This window comes from Ranitomeya variabilis, chromosome 4 (assembly GCF_051348905.1).
Source record: "Ranitomeya variabilis isolate aRanVar5 chromosome 4, aRanVar5.hap1, whole genome shotgun sequence".
NCBI classification, from domain to species: domain Eukaryota; kingdom Metazoa; phylum Chordata; class Amphibia; order Anura; family Dendrobatidae; genus Ranitomeya; species Ranitomeya variabilis.
The window spans coordinates 115,251,576-115,266,390 of record NC_135235.1 but is presented as its reverse complement, the minus strand read 5'-3'; the positions used below and the strand labels follow the sequence as shown (position 1 = coordinate 115,266,390).

The 14,815-nt window shown below is 47.0% G+C and overlaps 1 protein-coding gene across 2 annotated transcripts in view; it reads left to right on the top strand.

The window, feature by feature from the left end:
- Positions 1–14,815, top strand: part of LRRC20 (leucine rich repeat containing 20) — an 831,027-nt gene that overhangs the window by 29,408 nt on the left and 786,804 nt on the right. For both annotated transcript variants that reach the window (XM_077259152.1, XM_077259153.1), the window contains exon 2: positions 12,822–12,931. In XM_077259152.1, the coding sequence (XP_077115267.1) occupies positions 12,862–12,931 (70 nt within the window). In that variant the 5' untranslated portion in view covers positions 12,822–12,861. The remainder of the gene's footprint in view (positions 1–12,821; positions 12,932–14,815) is intronic.

The following is a 14,815-nucleotide window of genomic DNA, read 5'->3' as shown; positions in this document are numbered from 1 at the left end:
GCCTCACCCTGTAATATAGAGGATGCAAGTACATTCAAGTGTTACTGGTTTAACAGCTATTGTAGGTAAATCCCAGATGAAGCTGCATCATTGTGTGGTTCTAAGGCCTAATATCTTTTGTACAATATCTTTTAATAGGTATCTAATATTAATTTAGTAAAATGGAAGGCAGTAAAATGACTTAGTGGCTTGCAGCACTGTAACTTTGCAGCATTGGGGTCCTGGGTCAAAATCCCACTAAGGAAAACAATATTTGCAAGGAGTGTAGGTAGCAAGGTTAAATGGACCTCTGTAAGAAGAGTAGGCTGCGAGGGGTAAAAAGGACATCTGCAAGGAGGGTAGGCAGCGAGGGAAAAAGGACATCTGCAAGGAGGGTAGGTAGCGAGGGAAAAAGGATATCTGCAAGGAGGGTAGGCAGCGAGGGAAAAAGGACATCTGCAAGGAGGGTAAGTAGCGAGGGGAAAAAGGACATCTGCAAGGAGAGTAGGTAGCGAGGGAAAAAGGACATCTGCAAGGAGGGTAGGTAGCAAGGGAAAAAGGACATCTGCAAGGAGGGTAGGCAGCGAGGGGAAAAAGGACATCTGCAAGGAGGGTAGGCAGCGAGGGGAAAAAGGACATCTGCAAGGAGGGTAGGTAGCGAGGGAAAAAGGACATCTGCAAGGAGGGTAAGTAGCGAGGGAAAAAGGACATCTGCAAGGAGGGTAGGTAGCGAGGGAAAAAGGACATCTGCAAGGAGGGTAGGTAGCAAGGGAAAAAGGACATCTGCAAGGAGGGTAGGCAGCGAGGGGAAATAGGACATCTGCAAGGAGGGTAGGCAGCGAGGGGAAAAAGGACATCTGCAAGGAGGGTAGGTAGCGAGGGAAAAAGGACATCTGCAAGGAGGGTAAGTAGCGAGGGAAAAAGGACATCTGCAAGGAGGGTAGGTAGCGAGGGAAAAAGGACATCTGCAAGGAGGGTAGGTAGCAAGGGAAAAAGGACATCTGCAAGGAGGGTAGGCAGCGAGGGGAAATAGGACATCTCCAGGGAATGTAGGCAGTGAGGGAAAAAGGACATCTGCAGGTTAGCCTTAAGCTGTGTTTACACTGAAAAAAAAACCTATGCAAGAAATGTGCAAAACTCGGGATAAATAAAAAATAACTGTTGGCTGAAAAAATCCCACTGCACTCTCTGCCAGAAAGAATTGGATTTTGAATGAAAGAATTAATTAAAAGTTGTATTTAACATTTCCCCTCGTATATTAATCTGCTTATGCCATCCTGTTTTTTACCCCGCTGCCTACAGATCAGACAGCTTGTTGATAGCGACAGGCTCACTTTCGTTATTGCTGTCAGTCCTGTACTGCATCATGATAGAGGTGTTTCTAGTACACACATGTCATTCACATTAATTAAAATAAGTTTGGCATGAGAAATTCATAAATATGTTGCACAACTGTGAATAATAGGATGATTCTTGCTACTTATCGACGCTGTATTTCATGTTATTCACAACAGGCAGCATTTGCAGTAATCCTCATCTTCATCAGACACCGTGGATGACACAATGAATATATCACTTGGATTAAACATTGGCAGAGTAAACTTAAAACATAGTAAACACCATGGCAAACTATGGGGTAGCTACACTATTCTGTCTGCTGAAAACAATGTACACCTGGCATAATGGAAACATGAACAGAATGTATGGGTCTGTTTACATGGACTGACTGGCGGCACTAAATGACCCTCGATCAGTAAATTGTACCGCAGTAAGCGATGCGCACTTGACAATCCTATAGGACAATGCGCCACCAAGAATGATGATCATTTATACTTCACAAAAGATCGTTGCACCCGATGAATAAGTGTTTTGTTCATTCATCATATGATCGGCAGCCTGTTTATGCTGAAATATTATTGTGGGAACAAAGCTAGATGCAATACGCACATCTGGTGCGTTGTATAGGGGGGCCATTATTAATATCAGTGGGTATATCCTGTTTTCCAACATATGAGACCCTCTCTGTTTTTCGTTGCTTTCTTCTGTGTGTTGATTCTTATGTGCTCTGAGTAGCCGTCTTGAATTATGATTTAATATCTTGTTTATCAGTCCTTTTACTCACCCATTTACTGTAATAATCATTTATGCATCTGATCTTGTATGTTTTTCATTTTCCATGAATAAAAAAATATATTTTCTCCCCATATTCATGTACACTTGGCAGAGACTTTGAGAAGTTCCTTGTCTTGCTTGAGTGGGCATGTTGACACTAAACATGCCCCAGCAATTTTTCTCACTGTAGCCTATTAAATTGTTGACCAATCATGCAAAAATTGGTGGCTCAGCTGGGCTTTGTCTTTGAAGCGCCCCCACTGCCGCAGGGCCGAGGGGTACCCGGTACCGGGCCTCTGAGTCTCTGTCCTAGGGTTGTCACGGTGGCTAGACCCGGCCCGTGACCCTGCAGAGGGGCGCCCAATGAAAGGTGTGGGTGGTAATGATGTTGTGGTGTGGTGCAGGTTGCGGTGAATAAGCGAGGACACCAGGTTGCAGTCTATTTACCTCTTTACTGAAGGCTCAGGGTCCTCAGTCTGAAATACGGTTAACCGGGCGGTGAGAGTCCGGCCGGTCCGATGGCACCTCCAGAGTTCCCTTTGCAGGTGGAAATCTGTGCCTACCTTCTAGCGCTTGTGTGTTGTGGTCCTCCCGTGCTGTGCTTACGGGATAGTCCCCACAACTGTTGTGTCTGTTTCTGAAGTTCCCTCACAACTCGATTATGATGTTCTGCTTCGTCCCCCAGATGATATGGCTAGGACGCACCCGTATGACGGGTAGGCTCGGAGGTCTTCCGGGACCCTAGTGTCGCCCCTCTCCTGTTGTTGCCCCCTATGTCTTCTTAGGTGATTTGAGTGAGACAGCCCGCCTATAACTGACTGTCCTGCCGTAGGTTTGAAGTTAGGCCTGGAGCTCTATACTTCCTCGGCGTTCTGGCCACCGGCTGCGCGCCTCAGTAGGATGTTGCCTCGTCTTACAGCATGACTCCTACTGGTGTTTCTCCTTGTTGCGTTGATCTCGTTTCTCACTCAGCACAATAAACCTCGCTTCTTGTCCTTTCTTGGGGTACCGCCGCGATCAGGTGCAGGCGCGGTCCCGTAACGTTCTCTCTGTTCGCTAGGTCTCTGCCAGGATCCCACCCCTGACAAGGACCCCTCTGAGTCTCTCCCCGCAACACCCTCTGCCACAGGATGTTGCCTGTTCGATTCCCAGTCAGCTTCTCACTAACTTCCTATCCAACCCCCAGTTTTACCAGATTGTGAGGAGTGGCCTAATATATAGCACCCTTAGCTCCCCCTGGAGGCCAGACTGTGAAGTGTATTGGTGTCTGTGATACCTGGTCAGGTGAACTCCTTCAGTGCCATCAGACGTACCATAGCCCCCCCTTAGCGGCAGAGCATCAGTACTGCAACGACCAGGACTCTGGGGCGCTGCACTCCCCCCCGGTTAAATCCAGTACTCCTGGACTTGGAAGAAAACAACAATACATGTCAGCAAAAAGACATACAATTTTGAAATGCAATAACAATAAGCAAATTTGAACAGAGTTTCCCTTTATGGGAGGTGAGGACACTTGAACGTTACAAACATGGTTAAATACTTTAAATAACATACTACAAATAACTTTTCTTACCCAACTGGGTATTCTACTGAGTGCAAATTTTGAACAATAATTTAACGTTGCCTTTAAGGACGTACACGCTGAATCCACTAAAGACCTTCTTATAAAACACTATAAGGCTAATCAACTTTTCCTTCATTTTTCATCCTTACATCTGCAGGACCTCCTGTCTATCTGCCCCAGGCCTACTGCCTCTCGTTCTGTTGCAGGACCGCCCCTTTCCGCCCGGGCCTACTGCCTTTCTGCTACTATACACAGTATAGAACGTATCATCCATCTCTCAGTTCAGGATCACCGAGCCATCTCTGTATGGCTCCTAGGAGGACTCTGTTGTGAATTTACTTTTTGCTCCCTCTAGTGGTTACTAGTTTTTTGACTCTGGTTTTTCTGTCATTCCTTTTATCCGCACCTGGGTCGTTAGTTAAGGGTGTTGCTATTTAAGCTCCCTGGACCTTCAGTTCAATGCCTGGCAACGTAGTTATCAGAGCTAGTCTGCTGTGCTCTTGTCTACTGATCCTGGTTCCAGTTATATCAGCTAAGTCCGCTTTTTGCTTTTTGCTATTTTGTTTTGGTTTTGTATTTTTGTCCAGCTTGTTCCAAATATATATTCTGACCTTTGCTGGAAGCTCTAGGGGGCTGGTGTTCTCCCCCCGGACCGTTAGACGGTTCGGGGGTTCTTGAATTTCCAGTGTGGATTTTGATAGGGTTTTTGTTGACCATATAAGTTACCTTTCTTTATTCTGCTATCAGTTAGCGGGCCTCTCTGTGCTAAACCTGGTTCATTTCTGTGTTTGTCATTTCCTCTTACCTCACCGTTATTATTTGTGGGGGGCTTCTATCCAGCTTTGGGGTCCCCTTCTCTGGAGGCAAGAAAGGTCTTTTGTTTTCCTCTACTAGGGGTAGCTAGATTCTCCGGCTGGAGCGTGTCATCTAGAATCAACGTAGGTATGATCCCCGGCTACTTCTAGTGTTGGCGTTAGGAGTAGATATATGGTCAACCCAGCTACCACTGCCCTATGAGCTGGATTTTTGTATTCTGCAGACTTCCACGTTCCTCTGAGACCCTCGCCATTGGGGTCATAACAGTTTGCCAGGCCAGTATTAAATGTTTAATGCATTGCAGAAGAGGGATTATAAGAAAGAAGATTCTGAGTTTTTTTTTTTTTTTCTTCTTCCCCTTTACCTCAGAGTGGCTATGCTTGCTGCAGACATGAATGTCCAGACCTTGATTACAAGTGTGGACCAGCTGGCTACTCGTGTGCAGGGCATACAAGACTATGTTATCAGTAATCCTAGGTCAGAACCTAAAATACCGATTCCTGAACTGTTTTCCGGAGACAGGTTTAAGTTTAGGAATTTTGTGAATAATTGTAAATTGTTTTTGTCCCTGAGACCCTGTTCATCTGGAGACTCTGCTCAGCAAGTAAAAATTGTTATTTCGTTCTTACGGGGCGACCCTCAGGATTGGGCTTTTTCGCTGGCGCCAGGAGATCCGGCATTGGCTGATATTAATGCGTTTTTTCTGGCGCTCGGTTTACTTTATGAGGAACCCAATCTTGAGATTCAGGCAGAAAAGGCCTTGCTGGCTATGTCTCAGGGGCAGGACGAGGCTGAAGTGTACTGCCAAAAATTTCGGAAATGGTCCGTGCTGACACATTGGAACGAGTGTGCACTGGCCGCTAATTTTAGAAATGGCCTTTCTGAAGCCATTAAGAATGTTATGGTGGGTTTTCCCATTCCCACAGGTCTGAATGATACTATGGCACTGGCTATTCAAATTGACCGGCGGTTGCGGGAGCGCAAAACCGCAAATTCCCTCATGGTGTTGTCTGAACAGACACCTAATTCGGTGCAATGTGATAGAAAAATCGCAAATTCCCTCATGGTGTTGTCTGAACAGACACCTGATTTAATGCAATGTGATAGAATCCTGACTAGAAATGAGCGGAAAATTCATAGACGCCGGAATGGCTTGTGCTACTACTGTGGTGATTCTACACATATTATCTCAGCATGCTCTAAACGTATAGCTAAGGTTGTTAGTCCTGTCACCGTTGGTAATTTGCAACCTAAATTTATTCTGTCTGTAACTTTGATTTGCTCACTGTCGTCTTTTCCTGTCATGGCGTTTGTAGATTCAGGTGCTGCCCTGAGTCTTATGGATCTGTCATTTGCTAAGCACTGTGGTTTTACTCTTGAACCATTAGAAAATCCTATTCCTCTTAGGGGTATTGATGCTACGCCATTGGCAGCAAATAAACCGCAGTATTGGACACAGGTTACCATGTACATGACTCCTGAACACCGCGAGGTGATACGTTTCCTGGTTTTACATAAAATGCATGATTTGGTTGTTTTAGGGCTGCCATGGTTACAGACCCATAATCCAGTCCTGGACTGGAAGGCTATGTCAGTCTCAAGTTGGGGCTGTCGTGGTATTCATGGGGATTCCCTGCCTGTGTCTATTGCTTCTTCTACGCCTTCAGAAGTTCCGGAGTATTTGTCTGATTATCAGGATGTCTTCAGTGAGTCTGAGTCCAGTGCACTGCCTCCTCATAGGGACTGTGACTGTGCTATAGATTTGATCCCAGGCAGTAAATTTCCTAAGGGAAGACTGTTTAATCTGTCGGTACCTGAACATACCGCTATGTGTTCATATATCAAGGAGTCTCTAGAGAAAGGACATATTCGTCCGTCTTCTTCCCCTCTTGGTGCGGGATTCTTTTTTGTGGCAAAAAAGGACGGATCTTTGAGACCTTGTATTGATTATCGGCTTTTAAATAAGATCACTGTCAAATTTCAGTATCCTTTACCGCTGTTGTCTGACTTGTTTGCCCGGATTAAAGGTGCCAAGTGGTTCACCAAGATAGATCTTCGTGGTGCGTACAACCTTGTGCGCATTAAGCAAGGTGATGAATGGAAAACCGCATTCAATACGCCCGAAGGTCATTTTGAGTACTTGGTGATGCCTTTTGGGCTCTCCAATGCGCCTTCAGTTTTTCAGTCCTTTATGCATGACATTTTCCGGAAGTATCTGGATAAATTTTTGATTGTTTATCTGGATGATATTTTGGTTTTTTCTGATAATTGGGATTCGCATGTGGAGCAGGTCAGGTTGGTCTTTAAAATTTTGCGTGAAAATTCTTTGTTTGTCAAGGGCTCAAAGTGTCTCTTTGGTGTACAGAAGGTTCACTTTTTGGGGTTCATTTTTTCCCCTTCTGCTGTGGAGATGGACCCAGTCAAGGTCCGAGCTATTCTTGATTGGACTCAGCCCTCGTCAGTTAAGAGTCTACAGAAGTTCTTGGGTTTCGCTAACTTCTACCGTCGTTTTATCGCTAATTTTTCTAGCATTGTGAAACCTTTGACGGATATGACCAAGAAGGGCTCCGATGTAGCTAACTGGGCTCCTGCTGCCGTGGAGGCTTTCCAGGAGTTGAAACGCCGGTTTACTTCGGCGCCTGTTTTGTGCCAGCCCGATGTCTCACTTCCCTTTCAGGTTGAGGTGGATGCTTCAGAGATTGGAGCAGGGGCCGTTTTGTCGCAGAGAGGCCCTGGTTGCTCTGTTATGAAACCTTGTGCCTTTTTCTCTAGGAAGTTTTCGCCTGCCGAGCGAAATTATGATGTGGGCAATCGGGAGTTGTTGGCCATGAAATGGGCATTTGAGGAGTGGCGTCATTGGCTCGAGGGTGCTAAGCATCGTGTGGTGGTCTTGACTGATCACAAAAATCTGATGTATCTCGAGTCTGCTAAACGCCTTAATCCGAGACAGGCCCGCTGGTCATTGTTTTTCTCCCGCTTTGATTTTGTTGTCTCGTATTTACCAGGTTCAAAGAATGTGAAGGCCGATGCTCTTTCTAGGAGCTTTGTGCCTGATGCTCCTGGAGTCGCTGATCCTGTTGGTATTCTTAAAGATGGAGTTATTTTGTCAGCTATTTCTCCGGATCTGCGACGTGTGTTGCAGAGATTTCAGGCTGATAGGCCTGAGTCTTGTCCACCTGACAGACTGTTTGTCCCGGATAAGTGGACCAGCAGAGTCATTTCCGAGGTTCATTCCTCGGTGTTGGCAGGTCACCCGGGAATTTTTGGCACCAGAGATCTGGTGGCCAGGTCCTTTTGGTGGCCTTCCTTGTCAAGGGATGTGCGGTCATTTGTGCAGTCCTGTGGGACTTGTGCTCGAGCTAAGCCTTGCTGTTCTCGTGCCAGCGGTTTGCTCTTGCCCTTGCCTGTCCCGAAGAGACCTTGGACACATATCTCCATGGATTTCATTTCTGATCTTCCGCTATCCCAGGGCATGTCCGTTATCTGGGTGATATGTGATCGCTTCTCAAAGATGGTCCATTTGGTTCCTTTGCCTAAGCTGCCTTCCTCTTCCGATCTGGTTCCTGTGTTTTTCCAGAACGTGGTTCGTTTGCACGGCATCCCTGAGAATATTGTGTCAGACAGAGGATCCCAGTTCGTTTCCAGATTCTGGCGATCCTTTTGTAGTAGGATGGGCATTGATTTGTCGTTTTCGTCTGCTTTCCATCCTAAGACTAATGGACAGACGGAGCGAACCAATCAGACTTTGGAGGCTTATTTGAGGTGTTTTGTCTCTGCTGATCAGGACGATTGGGTGACATTCTTGCCGTTGGCTGAGTTTGCCCTTAATAATCGGGCTAGTTCCGCCACCTTGGTTTCGCCTTTTTTCTGCAACTCTGGTTTCCATCCTCGCTTTTCTTCGGGTCATGTGGAGCCTTCTGACTGTCCTGGGGTGGATTCTGTGGTGGATAGGTTGCAGCGGATCTGGAATCATATGGTGGACAACTTGAAGTTGTCACAGGAGAGGGCTCAGCGCTTTGCCAACCGCCGCCGCGGTGTGGGTCCCCGACTACGCGTTGGGGATTTGGTATGGCTTTCTTCCCGCTTTGTTCCTATGAAGGTCTCCTCTCCCAAATTTAAACCTCGTTTTATTGGGCCTTACAAGATATTGGAAATCCTTAATCCTGTATCTTTTCGTCTGGATCTTCCTGTGTCGTTTGCTATTCACAATGTATTTCATAGGTCCTTGTTGCGGCGGTACATTGTGCCTATAGTTCCTTCTGCTGAGCCTCCTGCTCCGGTGTTGGTTGAGGGCGAGTTGGAGTACGTGGTGGAGAAGATCTTGGATTCTCGCCTCTCCAGGCGGAGGCTTCAGTACCTGGTCAAGTGGAAGGGCTATGGTCAGGAGGATAATTCCTGGGTGGTCGCCTCTGATGTTCATGCGGCCGATTTAGTTCGTGCCTTTCATGCCGCTCATCCTGATCGCCCTGGTGGTCGTGGTGAGGGTTCGGTGACCCCTCACTAAGGGGGGGGTACTGTTGTGAATTTACTTTTTGCTCCCTCTAGTGGTTACTAGTTTTTTGACTCTGGTTTTTCTGTCATTCCTTTTATCCGCACCTGGGTCGTTAGTTAAGGGTGTTGCTATTTAAGCTCCCTGGACCTTCAGTTCAATGCCTGGCAACGTAGTTATCAGAGCTAGTCTGCTGTGCTCTTGTCTACTGATCCTGGTTCCAGTTATATCAGCTAAGTCCGCTTTTTGCTTTTTGCTATTTTGTTTTGGTTTTGTATTTTTGTCCAGCTTGTTCCAAATATATATCCTGACCTTTGCTGGAAGCTCTAGGGGGCTGGTGTTCTCCCCCCGGACCGTTAGACGGTTCGGGGGTTCTTGAATTTCCAGTGTGGATTTTGATAGGGTTTTTGTTGACCATATAAGTTACCTTTCTTTATTCTGCTATCAGTTAGCGGGCCTCTCTGTGCTAAACCTGGTTCATTTCTGTGTTTGTCATTTCCTCTTACCTCACCGTTATTATTTGTGGGGGGCTTCTATCCAGCTTTGGGGTCCCCTTCTCTGGAGGCAAGAAAGGTCTTTTGTTTTCCTCTACTAGGGGTAGCTAGATTCTCCGGCTGGAGCGTGTCATCTAGAATCAACGTAGGTATGATCCCCGGCTACTTCTAGTGTTGGCGTTAGGAGTAGATATATGGTCAACCCAGCTACCACTGCCCTATGAGCTGGATTTTTGTATTCTGCAGACTTCCACGTTCCTCTGAGACCCTCGCCATTGGGGTCATAACAGGACTCACCGACTAACCCTGTACGGGTTAACTTCCTGTCCTCATTCTCTAACACATTATTAAACATTCCTTACAATTAACTAGCTAACTACATATAACTGCTACATGTCAGTATTATTACTTCTTCTGTTAAAGTATCATCATTCTCTAAGTGCTATCGGTGAACGTTCCCTTTAAGAGGGGACCAAGTCTCTATGAGGTAGTGCAACTTTTCAAGCTGCAAGTCCGTATGCAGCAAGGACTCCAGTGCTGTTTCCAGGAACAGTTTCTTCGCAAAGAGTCCTTTCTTTTGTAAAACCAGTAGAGGGCACCTTTAAGAAGGTGCAAACTATTTACAATGAGTTTGTAATCATGCAGTGTTCATGATCCAGCAGTTCTTTCAACAATGATAAAACAGGAAACAAAAGCAAAAGCAGAGGAAGGGATCCCGGGTAAACAAAGGGATCCCTTTAAGAGTTACCCTGGTCGGGTTGTAGCAGCAAGAAGACAAACAGTTAACTATTTACAAATGATGAAGCATTCTTGCTTACTCAGTTTCTGGCTGCCCCCACCGAGGCTTTACCTGGCAGGTGGCCCTCTGCGGCCCAGGCAGGCTGGACTCCAAGTCTACTCCTGATGCCAGGTGTACCCCATGGGTTCGGGTCTTCTGCACGACCAGGTCGTGCGCTGCAATGAGTGTCTGCGTGGGTCGATGGATGATGCTGGTGGTGGCAGAGGCTGCAGCAGCGGCTTCAGCGGCAAGCTCCTCCCCCTCGGTTTGGGATACTGCTAGAACGGCCGTACAGCGCTGTATATCCCGGGCCCACCAGTTGCTCCCCTTTAGGCGCCGGCGATATGTCACCACATCCCCCGGCTCCAGGAGGGACTTGGTGCCGTCTCCACACAGGCAGGGCTCCACTTCGTCCCGGGTGATGCGGACTCTCAGGGCTGTTCCAATCTCCTGCACGAAGCCCTTCCCTTCCTGGGGCTGGTAGACGATTACGACGCCCCATTTTGGCAGGGAGCCCTCCAGCAGCTCACCACGCGCCTCCCGCTCTACTTCCCGCTGGAACTCCGCAACCAGGTTGGTTCCTGTATTCTCCCCAAGGGAAGGGCCCCAAGTCTGGCCCCCCCGGTACTTTGGGGCCAGGCGGCGGGAACGCTGGGGCACCAATGGTCGCAGCGGCGGCCGGGTCTAGTGCAGAGGTGGGGCGGCCTCCCTGGGGGTCGCGGCACTCAGTACCCCTACTTGGGGTAACTCCTCTGGCGCCACTCCACTCTCCTGGGGGAGGCACACGGGCTGGGGACCGCGCAGGCAAAGGATGCCCCATCGACAGCTCCCACGGGTCCAAATCCTCCAGCGGGGGCATATCGGAATAATCCTCTGGTGACGGGGATCGATGCGGGGCCATCCTTTTCCGCGGGCCTTCTCCGGTCTCTCGTCCCACCTCCTCTGAGTCATAGTTTCGTTTCTTCGGTCTCCGCCCGCCGTAGAGGATCAGGAGGCAGATCTCCCCTGCTGACGGGCACGTCCTCAGGATGCAAAAATGTTTAGACTGGGCGGCCATCGTCTTTCGCGCTCTTCAGCTGGTCCACGCCTACTCCACGCCCCTCTTCTTCTCCTGCGCTCTCCTCAGCGCTGTAATGGCGGCGGTTTTTGGCGGCAAGTGGCAATGCACAGTCTTTGCAATAAATCACAGTCCAAGCACAATAAATCACAGCTCCAAGGCACACATGACCTGATTCTTCAGGCTTAAGTAGATCCTGTTCGTGACGCCAAGTTGAAGCGCCCCCACTGCCGCAGGGCCGAGGGGTACCCGGTACCGGGCCTCTGAGTCTCTGTCCTAGGGTTGTCACGGTGGCTAGACCCGGCCCGTGACCCTGCTGAGGGGCGCCCAATGAAAGGTGTGGGTGGTAATGATGTTGTGGTGTGGTGCAGGTCGCGGTGAATAAGCGAGGACACCAGGTTGCAGTCTATTTACCTCTTTACTGAAGGCTCAGGGTCCTCAGTCCGAAATACGGTTAACCGGGCAGTGAGAGTCCGGCCGGTCCGATGGCACCTCCAGAGTTCCCTTTGCAGGTGGAAATCTGTGCCTACCTTCTAGCGCTTGTGTGTTGTGGTCCTCCCCTGCTGTGCTTACGGGATAGTCCCCACAACTGTTGTGTCTGTTTCTGAAGTTCCCTCACAACTCGATTATGATGTTCTGCTTCGTCCCCCAGATGATATGGCTAGGACGCACCCGTATGACGGGTAGGCTCGGAGGTCTTCCGGGACCCTAGTGTCGCCCCTCTCCTGTTGTTGCCCCCTATGTCTTCTTAGGTGATTTGAGTGAGACAGCCCGCCTATAACTGACTGTCCTGCCATAGGTTTGAAGTTAGGCCTGGAGCTCTATACTTCCTCGGCGTTCCGGCCACCGGCTGCGCGCCTCAGTAGGATGTTGCCTCGTCTTACAGCACGACTCCTACTGGTGTTTCTCCTTGTTGCGTTGATCTTGTTTCTCACTCAGCACAATAAACCTCGCTTCTTGTCCTTTCTTGGGGTACCGCCGCGATCAGGTGCAGGCGCGGTCCCGTAACGTTCTCTCTGTTCGCTAGGTCTCTGCCAGGATCCCACCCCTGACAAGGACCCCCCTGAGTCTCTCCCCGCAACACCCTCTGCCACAGGATGTTGCCTGTTCGATTCCCAGTCAGCTTCTCAATAACTTCCTATCCAACCCCCAGTTTTACCAGATTGTGAGGAGTGGCCTAATACATAGCACCCTTAGCTCCCCCTGGAGGCCAGACTGTGAAGTGTATTGGTGTCTGTGATACCTGGTCAGGTGAACTCCTTCAGTGCCATCAGACGTACCATAGCCCCCCCTTAGCGGCAGAGCATCAGTACTGCAACGACCAGGACTCTGTGGCGCTGCATCTTACATGTATGTGCATCTTTTAACTTTGCTCAAATCAAGGAGGCAAACAACTCTTAATAACATAATTTGTATAGGGTCTGTATTTACAGGTTATGTAAGTTTTTTTTAATTTCTTTATCGTTTTTTTAAATTATTTGTAATACGATTTTTCGCCATTACCAAATATAACCATCATTTAATTATTTTAGATAAGCGCTGGACGACCGGTTGAGACTGAATGCTAAAAGGATGGCAGAAGCTGTAGCCAAAATTGCAAGAAGGGTCAATAAGGTGGTGGAGGATGGAGAACACCATTTAGGTAAGTTGAGTATTTTTCTATATGCATATTTATATAGATAATCAATGATAGAAGCAATATTTTTTAAGTGGTGCAAAAAAATACCTTGCACTCACATGCTATTTTGCTTGTAATAGAAAGTGCATATACGTGCCTCATTAGTTGAGTGCTTGTTGAGGGACATAAAAGTTCTTATCTTTTTTTGTAGTGAAAAATTAATTGAAATGACTCAAAATTAAACACCAATATGGAAAAGTCATAGACTGATGGAAATCACAGATGCAAATTAAAACAAAAAAATGGAAACATAATTATCAAAATATCTTGAATCATTCAGTAACGAGTTTGAGCGTCACATACATCCAGTAATGTGCTTACATGCCTTAACTGCTATCAGTTAAGTCTTCTTCCTCTCTGAAGAGACAATTAACTGCTATCAATGATGTTATTTTTTTTTTTTAATGCACTTGGCAGCAATTCTTCAAGATACGCCTCAGATGTTCTCAATGGCAGACACGTCTGTTGACCATGCAGGCCATGGTAGTACTGCCATTTCTCCAGAGTGTCCTATCCAGGATCCAATTGTTGTCCTGCTATGAGCTTCCTGTGTGGCTTAAATGTACTGCCATGGCCTCTGAGTTTGTCTCCTATTGAACAAATCTTGGACATCATTGGTTGGAAAATTCAAAAGGGAGCTGTCATCAGCGGATATTGATGACTTGCCCCACTGTATTCAGTGTGGCAGAACATTCCTCAGACAACTATTAGTAACCTCATTGATAGCAGCCAAGATGTGTAAGGCTACTTTCACACTAGCGTCGGACGACGCATGACGAATTGCATCGTTGCGACGTACCGACGCTAGCAGTGAATGCGCCGCACAACGGGGGCAGCGGATGCTGTTTTTCAACGCATCTGCTGCCCCATTGTGAGGTGCGGGGAAGCGGGGGCGGAGTTCCGGCCACGCATGCGCGGTCGGAAAAGACAGGAACGACGCACCAAAAAACGTTACAAGCAACGTTGCGACGGTACGATGCAACCGTCGCACGACGGTTGCGACGTGTGGCAATGCGTCGCACTGCGTCGCTAATACAAGTAAATGGAGAAAAAACGCATCCTGCAAGCACTTTTGCAGGATGCGTTTTTTCTGCAAAACGACGCATAGCGACGTGCAGTGCACGACGCTAGTGTGAAAGTAGCCTAAGTGCAGGGATCTCTGTATGTGGCTTTCAAACTTGATTCTGAATAAATCAAGATCTCTTAAAAATATTGTTTCAATTTTTTCCTAATTTTTATGTATTAACATGTCTATCTGTCCTATGAGTTCCATAACTCCATGATTTTTCCTTCTTAGTGTTCTAATTTCAATGTTGAGGAGCGTATTTCAATTATGAAATTGACGCGGATGTCCTGATTTCAGACCCCCTTATTACATTCTCCTTAAAGAGGGCCTACACGTACTTCTCACTTAATTAGAATATCATCAAAAAGTTAATTTATTTCAGTTCTTCATTATAAAAAGTGAAACTCATAAATTATATAGAGTCATCTATTGTGATCTACTGTATTTCAAGTGTTTATTTCTGTTGATGTTGATGATTATGACTTACAGCCAATGAAAACCCAAAAGTCATTATCTCAGTAAATTAGAATACTTTATAACACCAGCTTCAAAAATTATTTTAAAATCTGAAATGTCGGCCTCCTGAAATGTATGTTCAGTAAATGCACTCAGTACTTGATCAGGGCTCCTTTTATATTAATCACTGCATTTACTGAACATACACTTCAGTAGGCCAACATTTTGGATTTTAAAATATTTTTTCAAGCTGGTGTTATAAAGCATTCTAATTTACTGAGATAATGACTTTTGGGTTTTCATTGGCTGTAAGTCATAATCATCAA